The sequence below is a fragment of the Mustela putorius genome, unplaced genomic scaffold, assembly GCF_011764305.1.
Source record: "Mustela putorius furo isolate JIRA1106 unplaced genomic scaffold, ASM1176430v1.1 tig00003853_pilon_pilon_pilon, whole genome shotgun sequence".
In the NCBI taxonomy this organism is placed as follows: domain Eukaryota; kingdom Metazoa; phylum Chordata; class Mammalia; order Carnivora; family Mustelidae; genus Mustela; species Mustela putorius.
In genome coordinates, this window is record NW_025422005.1 from 45,536,037 (window position 1) to 45,546,243 (window position 10,207).

At 46.3% G+C, this 10,207-nt stretch overlaps 1 protein-coding gene across 1 annotated transcript in view; it reads left to right on the forward strand.

Moving 5' to 3' along the window:
- The window catches only part of C8A (complement C8 alpha chain), a 65,177-nt gene extending 55,419 nt beyond the window's left edge, over window positions 1-9,758 (forward strand). Inside the window, exons 9-11 of the mRNA XM_004751622.2 lie at window positions 1,155-1,312; window positions 5,303-5,525; window positions 9,234-9,758. Of these exons, the coding sequence (XP_004751679.1) occupies window positions 1,155-1,312; window positions 5,303-5,525; window positions 9,234-9,385 (533 nt within the window). The 3' untranslated portion in view covers window positions 9,386-9,758. The remainder of the gene's footprint in view (window positions 1-1,154; window positions 1,313-5,302; window positions 5,526-9,233) is intronic.
- Window positions 9,759-10,207: the final 449 nt, after the last annotated feature.

A 10,207-nucleotide genomic window follows, 5' to 3' on the forward strand; every position in this document is an offset into this window, starting at 1 on the left:
TTTGAGCACTAGATAAAGATCAAAGAAAGACCTGGGATAAAAGGAATGTGTAAAAAAAAAAAAATGTGTAGACAGAAGCTGGGTAGTTGACTATCGAGATGAAGGCCTCTCAGTTTATAGTCCAGAGGGAGGAGACAAGTCTTCTGAGAGAGAAGAACATAGTTACCAAGATCAAGGAACAATTATTAGAGAAAGACTGCGCACAGATATTTTGTGGCATTTCCTGAACAAGTTAGTGTGAGTATTTATGCATGCATTCATTCATCAAATGTGCGGGGTATTTTTCTTTCAGGTGGGAGATACTGAGGGTACAGGGATGATGAAACAGTTTACAATATAGTGGATGAAGTAGACATAAAACTGGTTCAAGTTACTCCCATTGTGTTAGACTACTCAGGGCCTTAAGTTAAATGATTTCTTCTCTGTGACGTTCTTCCCTCCTCTCGCCATTTACCTCCAAAAATTCATCACTTTTCTAGACAACTCACCTTTCACCCTGACCACCTTCCTTCCTCTACTGTAGATCTTTCTCCATGCCCCTTCTGAGCCCCACAGAGATACCTGTTGCCGCACCTATGATAATCATTATTTTTTGTTAGCACCAATGATATATTTTTTTAAAGATTTTATTTATTTATTTGACAGACAGAGATCACAAGTAGGCAGAGAGGCAGGCAGAGAGAGAGGAGGAAGCAGGCTCCCTGCCGAGCAGAGAGCCCGATGCGGGGCTCGATCCCAGGACCCTGGGATCACGACCTGAGCCGAAGGCAGAGGCTTTAACCCACTGAGCCACCCAGGCGCCCCCCACAATGATATTTAATTGAGCCTCGTAGAGAGGTAGTAAGCACAGGGCATCTGAATGAATAAATGCATGCATGAATGAATCCTCCACATTCCCATCCTCTCCCTCTGCCTTGCTGGTCAGGGCTGGGCTTCCATCCCAGTATCTGTTCTAGATCAGAGGATGAGTCTATTCCTAGGCTCTGGTCCCTCTCTTCTGCTTTGTCCTGAGTTAACTGAGCAAGGTAGAAGTGTGGGAGACAGCTCTAAGGGGAGTGCAGGAACTCTGTCCCAGATCTCATTAGTGGGGCTTGCCAACCAGTCCTTTGGCTTTTTGGAAAATGAACTAATGCAGTTCTCTTCTTTGATGGCAGTAAACAACTTGAAGGCCATGGGTGTGGAAGACATCATCTCTCGGGTGCGAGGTGGCAGTTCTGGCTGGGGCGGTGGCTTGTCTGAAAACAGTAGCACCATTACATATCGTTCCTGGGGGAGGTCATTAAAGTATAATCCTGTTGTTATTGATTTTGAGGTAAGTCTTTTCGCACTTGAAGAAACTCTACGTCCATGAGGAATGAAAGTGAAGCAGACCAGATCATTTCATATTTCTTATTATGAGCCCATCAAAGAACAAGATTAAATGTAACAGCACAGTGATCTGGTGGCCTTCCCCACGCCTGACTGTAGGGAGTGCGTGACTTCAAACCCTGGGGCCACAGGACCGCTGGGAGCAGAAGCTTAATATCTGGGCAGAGCCTAGTTTTACACCAGTAGTCCCAGAATTTCTTCAGGATTAGGCCACATGAAAAAATGGGAACTTGTATTTATACAGAAAAGACTTTAAAATCACATTTGTTCAGGTAGGGGTTCACAAATTTTTCTGTAAAGGAGCTGATAGTAAATATTTTTGGCTTTGTGGGCCACATACAATCTCTATCATACAAATTCCCCTCCTTCTTTTTTACAAACTTTTACAAATGAAATAATCATCCTTAGCTCACAGGCCATACAAGAATGAGCTGTGCTCCCCAGCTGTCTTTGCTGTCTTTGCTCTAAGGGATCCCATCTCCTCATCACAATGAACCTCTGGTCCAGATGTGAGTCTTCCCATGGAAAGGATTAGGGACCTGAGGTTTTAAGATACCAGTGAGCCATTTATAGTCACAGGGCTCATGTGTAGCTGCCTGGATTTCAGGCCTTCAGACCTCACAATCTGTTCTCACACCCCTCTACCCTAGCACTTTTTTTAAAGCCATGGTTCTCAAGTATGGGGGGGGTACTTCACTCCCCAGGGGAAATATGGCATCATCTGGAGAGGTTCTTGGTTGTCACAGCTAGGAAGGCGCTATTGGCATCTACTAAGTAGAGACCAGGGATGATGCTAAACATCTCTCAACGCACAGGACAGACCCCACAACAAAGAAATGTCTGAAGTTGAGAAACCCTGCCTTAAATCCCTAACTTCACAAAGGCAGTGAGAGTGTACTCAAAGTGCAAAGGAAACAGACTCTTCCACCAGTTGTCAAACTATTTCTGTTCCTAGGCAAGGGTAGTCCATTAAGGAAAGAATTGTATTTTGGGGCTTTAAAACAAAATATTATTGTTTTCTTGCCCATTTTCTCTTGTCTCTTGTCCTTTTTCTGAGTATATTTAAAATCCAACGTATAGATACATTCCTCTTCTTAAAATATATATCAAGAGTTGAACCTAAAAGTCTGTTATAATACCCTACTCTCCATGAAGAAAGAGGTCAGATGGATTAACCCTGATTTCATTTCTTCTCCAATAAGTAAGGGACTATTTTCACGCACCTGTAATTCACATAGGGTCTGAAAATTGCTATCATCAAGCTATTAGTCATTTGGGTAAAAAGTGTAAAATTGATATCAGGGGCAATATATAAACTTTCATGGGCAAAAGTTGAATTCTGTGTTTTCCTTGAGCAAAGCCTCCAAGGGGAAGTCTGATATTAATGATTTGGAGAAGCCCAAATATTGTCTTTGGGGAAAAGGGCCTACATTTGGGATGAGAAAGACATAATTTGGATCATGGCTCGCCACCTTTTCAGTGTATAACCTTGGACATAAAGTTACTTTATTTTCTGAGCCCTAGTTCCCTATTCTACAACATGGGGATAATAAAATGTTACATCACAAGGTTAGGGAAAGAGTAGTGTGTACTTAGTGAGTGTCAGTTGAAGAGATATGTTGATGGAAACTAAGGAAGCTGGACAGATACCATAGCCGGTAAATGGCAGAGCCCAACTTGAGCTGTGTCCAATAGATGCTAATACCCATGGTCTCTTCACATCACAGGCTGTCCCCTGAACAGTTTGGATTTGATGCATTAAGGTGGTAATAGATTACAGAGCAGGAAGGTGACACAGCTCAAGCTGTGTTTTTAAAAAAGGATGCTTACAGATATATGAAGGATGCATTGAAGGGCTGGGGGGAGAGAAAGAGACAGAGAGACAAACAATGGGCAAGGAGTCCAGCCAGGGTTATTTGGAACCTGACACTCAGAGTGGAGACAATAGCTTACTCACTTGCATGGCCCTTTAGCTTAGTACTACTGGGTTTTGGCAAGTCCTTAGACTGAGTGAATATGGAGATCATGTTATGTTTTGATGTTGTGCTATGTTATATATTATTATGTGTTAGGTTATATTGAGTTGCTCATATCATACCACATGCCTTCTCTGAATCTGTGTTCTTATCTATAAAATGGGAACAAAACCATGGCCAATATCTTTTCAAGCTCTAAGATTCTTTTTCTCCATCCTTCCTCCCTCCTTTAAGTTCCTACCTGCCGTTCCTAAGGAATGCTTCCTTCCCATTTCCCGTGGATTCTGGGAGTGAGGAGTAAGAGGCAGGGGACTGAGTGCTGAGCCCTACTAGAAGGTCACAGGGAAGTTGCCCAATGGTCCTACCTTCCCTGGAGTTAAGAATTATCTGTAATGAGGGTCAGAGGGCAGCACATCCTGCACTAACTTCCTAATAACAGGGCCAAATTTTCTGAGCTTCCAGTAAGTGGTCATCTGCCCTTGGCTAGCAGCCCAGCCAGTTCTGAAATGACATGGCTTGCGACCTCTGCTGCAACCTGTGACCACAAGCCAAGGTCACGGGTCTTTCTGTACGCATTTCCAGGAACCCACTCGAGGCTAGTGCCATGTGCCCTCTATTGACTCTTGATTCCAGAGAAGAGAGATTGCCCAAGTGTGGCTCAGTCTTATCTCTGAATTGCCCTGTGACCTTGGCAAATCACTCCCATCTCAGGGTTTTGGGTTACAGTCCTATAAAATGAGAAATCAGTAAAGGAGCTTTCAGTGTATAACTGTGAGTTAAAATATAGCCTTAAAATCATGCCAAAGACAACCCTATAAAGGATTTTGTCTCCCCCGCTCCATCATCACATCTAACGAATAAAAATGGTGCTTTACTTTATATTGTTCTTCCCTTCTGCAATGTTTTCTCATTCATTACTTCTTTAGATCCTCATAAGAATTCCAGGAAGTAGGTTATTGTTCCCATCTTATAGAAAATGAGGCTGAGGTTTAGAGATAGACAGGAAAGACCACAGAACTAGGATGGGAGCAGCGTTTTTTAAACTTTTACTCTGTGATAGTAAAAGTAAGGCAAGAGGATTGTTCTCATTTTAGAGACAAAGAAGGCAGGCTCCCGTGTAACCAGACAGATCGCATAGCTGGGACTCGTAGGGCTGAGACTCGAAGCCGGATTTTCTGGTTCCAGATTCATGGCTCTCTACCACATTTACTGTTTTCCAACCTGGGATCGATTTCGCCCCACAGGGGACAAATGGCGATGTCAGGAGATAGTTTCTGTTTTCACAACCGGAAGTTATTACCAGAATCCAGTGGGTAGAGGCCTGGGATATTTCTAAACATCCTATGATGCTTGGGACTGCCCTCCCCCAGGGCAGCCGGAAATGCAGTCCTGCTGAGGTTGGGAAACCCTGGGTTATAGTCATTCCTGGAACAGGGAGGTGGTGGCCTCAAATGCAAATGACCCCCTCCTCCCCACATCTCTCCAAGCTGATACCAATAGGAGAAGTGTTCAGCAATGCCCCCACAGCTACCTATCACGGACTTTAATTTAAATTCTTGCTTTGAAAGTTAGCAATCAAGAAAAAAAAAACACATAAATACACATAATACTTTACCCTCTCTCTGCCTCCTAAAAGTGCGGGAGGGGGGCTGAAGAGTTGGCGTAGATTGCTACAGAGCTCTCTTCCTCTGGGATTGGGGGACCACAGCTTTCAGAGCTAAGCAGGCTCATGTCCAGAGCAGCTCTTACACTTAATTATGTGATCCTGAGCGAGTCACTCGAACACTCGGAGTCTCTGGAGTTAAGTGGTAGTGAGGATCCAATGCAGTGGGGTAGAGCTGAGTGTCTAGTTCGGTGCCTGGCACGTAGCAGGCCTTCCAGGGGCTTGATGGCCAGTGGCTGGGCTCTGGGAAGCTGGAGGCCCAGGGAGAGGCTCTCTGTTCTTTTCGCACCCACAGATGCAGCCCATCCATGAGGTGCTGAGGCACACTACCCTGGGGCCCCTGGAGACCAAACGCCGGAACTTGCAGCTAGCTTTGGACCAGTACATGATGGAATTCAACGCCTGCCGCTGTGGGCCCTGCTTCAATAACGGGGAGCCCATCCTCCAGGGCACCAGCTGCAAGTGCCAGTGCCCCATGGGTCGCACGGGCTCTGCCTGTGAGAAAATGGAGGAAGAGGGTAAGGCCCATGCATCCTCAGTTGCAAACCTGGCCCAGCTCAGGGGGGCCAGCACAGAAAAGACCTTGGGGTTCCCAGCCTCTTTTTTTCTGTGACCTCTTGCTTTATGGCTGACTCCTCCTCCCCTCTTTAATGGTTCCTCTGCTTTCTTCCTGCTACCAAGACCCTCTCTCAGATGAGATCTGTTGTTTGCCAAGGTGTGTATGGACAGTAGGATTCATTTCTGGAGGGATGTATTAGTTTCCTAGGGTTGCTGTAACAAATTACCACAGATTGTGTGGCTTGAAACAACAGAAATTTACTGTCTGAAACTTCTGGAAGTTAGAAGTTGAAACTTCAGGCATATTGGCTGCTTTCCTCCAGGGGCTCTGAAGGTACTTCTATTCTAGGCTTTTCTCCTAGCTTCTGGTGGTGGTTGACCATCCCTGGCAGGCCTTGGCTTGGAGATGTGCCATCCCAATCTCTGCCCCATCGTCACACAGTGTTCTCCACTATCCATCTGTGTTTTCTCTTCTTAAAAAAAGCAAGTCATTGGATCAGGACCTACCCTACTCCATCATGACCTCATTTTAAGATGATATAAACTGCAAAGGCCCTATTTCCAAATAAGGTCACATTTACAGGGGATGGGTATTTGGACTTGAACCTACCTTTGGGGGCACACAATCCAACTCATGACAAGAGTTAAATAGTTGGCATTAAAGTACTCAGAACTACGGCCAAAACTCAAAAGGGCTGGAGCAAGACGGGTTTCAAAGTACTGTGGTATAGCATGAACTGACTGGTCCCGGGGAGGAAAGCCCTCAAACAAGGATTAGGAATCCATATCCTTCACAGATGAACAAGTCTGAGGACTTAGATGTGCGTTGCAACCACTTCACTAACTTCCTGTGAGACACCGGTAAACCATTTCTTTTTTTCTGGGGCTCATCTCACTCATTTAAATTTCCTTGGAGCTTCAAGAATCTCTACTCCAAGAATTTAGCTCAAATCCCGAAGCTTTCAATTTTCTGCCCATACAAAGCTACCTATGCCGTGCATGGAATGATGACGAAAACACATGGGTTGCCCAACTAATACATAGATCCATCTCCACTGGCAAGCGCAATGAAGATAATGTAAAGAAAAAAAAGAAAGTCTGGATAGGTATATTTAAGGTACTACTCTTAGGTCCATAAGAGAAACTGTTGATGCCCATAGTAGATGGGGTGGGAGCCTTGTTTTAAAATGAGGCGATGATGGGTTATAATTTCCTCACTGGGGGCGTAGTTCTCAATGGGAAGCAAGATGGCATAGCTCTGTTGGCAGATAGGCCTTTGAATACCTTTGAATACCAATGTTGCCAACTTTCATCCCAGAATTCCCTGAAAAGTGGGGAGAGTATCAGCACCTTCCTCACAGGCTGTGTTGACGTGACACTAACACACGTGGCAAATAATAATGATCTATTATAATACGTAAGAGGAAGAGATCACTCCACCAAGAGAGGGTCTGTCTTGGTTTGGTGCCTTGCCTAAAACCCTCCTTTGCTGGTTGAAGGGATTAATTAATTAATTAAATCCCGGAAGAGCTGCCTTGTCTCTTGTAGGAGGAATTCTGAGAATGGTGAGCCAAGATGGTGAGTGAATCCCAGGGTCCTTATGAAGGAGAGTGCAGAGAATAAAAAACAAGTAGGCTCATTACCAGGGCAAAGACTGGCACAGTTCCCTCATGGAAACTGAACAAAGGCACTGCATAATGGATGGGTAAATGGGGAAAAAAACAAAGAAACTTCTCAGGGCTGACAGATACCAGTTCCTGGGTCCTGGGATTTCTTAACTTTTCAGGCAAAGTGTGGGCTGGGTTTCAGCCTTCATTCTCCCCATTGGCCAGGCAGCTTTTCCAGAGGGACCACAGGTCAGTGGACAGAAAGAATACCATCCTTATTCTGAGCCAACACTATCTCAATACTCCCTGGGCATAAACTCCTATGTTCCCTCAAAAATGTTATAAGTACCATTATTAGCCCCAATTCACAGATGAGAAATTGGGGTAGGAGGAAGGAGACATACTTTGCTCAAAGCCATCCAGCTGGCGACTGTCAGAGGCAGGATTTGGACCCAGGTGGTTGGACCCATGCCAGGACCCAAGCTCTTATCCTACATTCTACTGATGTACATCGTAAGAGTCGGGAAGTTTCGGAGATGGGGGCAGAGGGCCTGAGATGATTGCATTGACTATTATTTTGGGGAGAGAGAAGGGAAGCTATGTCCTAGAACATGGTTATCAGTCGATCCTGACTCAAAGAGTCCTGCCTTACTAATTACAGTTACAGCATGGGCCCGCAGTCCCAGTGACTTGCTTGGATTCCTTGGATCCCTGTCTGAGACCACAGAGATAAGGGAATAGGGAATGTGGGTTACCTAGTTATGCCTCTTCAGCGGTTCAGTGCTGGGCTCAGTTGTGGCCATGCTGAGTCATATGTACACACCATGGGCCCTGGGGAAGGCAGACATGATGCCAAAGATCTGGGGGGCTGATGGCAGGGCACAGAGGACGGGTCCTTCTCCTCACAGCCCATTTCTCCTGAAGACTACTTTCAGTCAATTGCAGGCAGCACACAGGTATCCCATCAACCTTGTTACAAGCACCGTGTGGACATCAGGTAGCCTTGGGGGCACCAGACTAAAGTTCAGCCTGACAAAGATTAATTTGGTAAGGAAATCTAAGACTGGGAAGCCAGCTACCATGGACACCCACTGACATTGGTCCCCAAGGACTTTCCCTGCAAACCTTTGCTTATGGGGACCAAGTCACAGAGTGAGAAAAATAGAGACATAGACATCTGCTGTGTTTGTCCCATCAGGGAGTATAATTACAGAGCTGGAAGGGACCTGAAGATAATCTAATCCAGTGATACTCACACTGGGATCTGAGGAAACCTGCAGTCTTAGGGGCTGCCCCAGGGGAGCGGAGCAAACCTGACAGACACCCCAGCTTCAAATAAAACAGCCTGACTTTCATCTGGCTGCCATATTGGGGCTGTATGAGATTTCATTTACGGGGCAGGCGGGAGGTGGTGTGGGGGAGAAACAGTAATGAAAAAAATGATGGAAAAACCCCACCAGATTAGTTCAGCTATTTCATTTACAGAGGTGAAAACTCAGGTTGAGAGAGGGTCTTCCCTAAGGCACAGAGCCAGTAGGAGGCAGCAGCTCCAGGCCAGGGGGGTGCACGAGCTGGATTTCCAGGGGCAACCCATGATCAGTGCCTATGTTCTCATGCTCTACGCAGAGCCCCTGTTACCCACTGTGCCCCTGCCATCAGAGTTGGAGGAGGTCTGCTTTGCCAACACTCACAAAAGCCCAGCAAGCCTCTCCACTGGGCTGTCAGGCTAGCCCTTATCTGTGAACCCCCGGCCGGGGGGTGGTCCCTGCTCTTCTCACCCTCCAGTGGTTCTGTGCCACTCTTCTGGAGGAGTACGCCTTCCCGGCTCACTCGCCTATCTATCTTCCATCGAACCACTCTCAGTGGCCTCTTCTTACTCTATCCAGAGTTTCAAATTAAGTGTAAGGTGGCGAAAACAGAGGTCTGGGCTGGCTGTACCAGGCATCTCCCTAAGGAGAGATTGCCGACCACTCCAGGGCAATGGGTTGGGCTGCCCTCCTGATAGTCCCAGCTGCTTCTTGTAGGCTAACCTCCTCCTCCCCTGGGAAATTATCTGTGCAGGAGCCAAGGCGGATGGTCGCTGGAGCTGCTGGAGCTCCTGGTCTGCCTGTAGAGCAGGCACCCAGGAGAGGAGGAGAGAGTGCAACAACCCCGCACCCCAGAACGGAGGCGCTTCGTGTCCGGGGGGAAAAGTGCAGACCCGGGCTTGCTGAGGGCCTCTGCGCACCGATGCCATTGATGTCACCCCCTGCACTGACTGCTGGATAAAGACTTCCTTCAGCTGAGGGAAAATGCAAATCGACATGAACTTTTTCTCTGTTCTGCCAACTCCTGAGCCCAGGACCAGACCGCACCATCTACAAGCCACTAACCGTCCTATTACTCTAGTCATTAGACAACCAGGTGCTGGGGGTTAACTAGGGGCTGGGTCCTGCTCACAGCACTTCAGATCATCCAGAAAACCAAAACAGCAAGGGAGAAATCTCAATCCATGCCTTAGAGGGATTTATGGGACGTTATAGAGGTATGAGGCCAGCAGGTGTGGTTGAAACCGTCAATGGCCAATAAAACAAAGTATGATGAGAATTGTTTCAGTTCTTTAAGTACAATATTTGTTCATTCGTAGAACCATTCCTAGTTGACAGAATAAGCAGGCACACTAAAATAATGAGAAAAAAAATGAAGACTGACTTGAGTTTCTTCAATTTTCCTTCACCCGGATTCAACAGTATTTTCCTTTATTCCGTCACTTAATCTCTCTTGGTTAAGTTCTTACCACAGATAACAGATTTCCCTCAGTCATCATCTCAGGGCACACTACCCTCTTCCTTCATTGCATTTTTTCACACTTAATAATTCTATACCAACTGCCATTATGCCCTGTTACTATTTATGCCTTTTCTCCCCTGGGACGGTAATCGTGAGTGATCAGCTTTGTTGGCTGGAGCGCTGTATCTGGAGAGACCAGCCCTGCGCCTTGAATTGGGAGGGACCTAACAAGCGACCTTAGGATGAAGTGAGGAGCTGACCTCAAG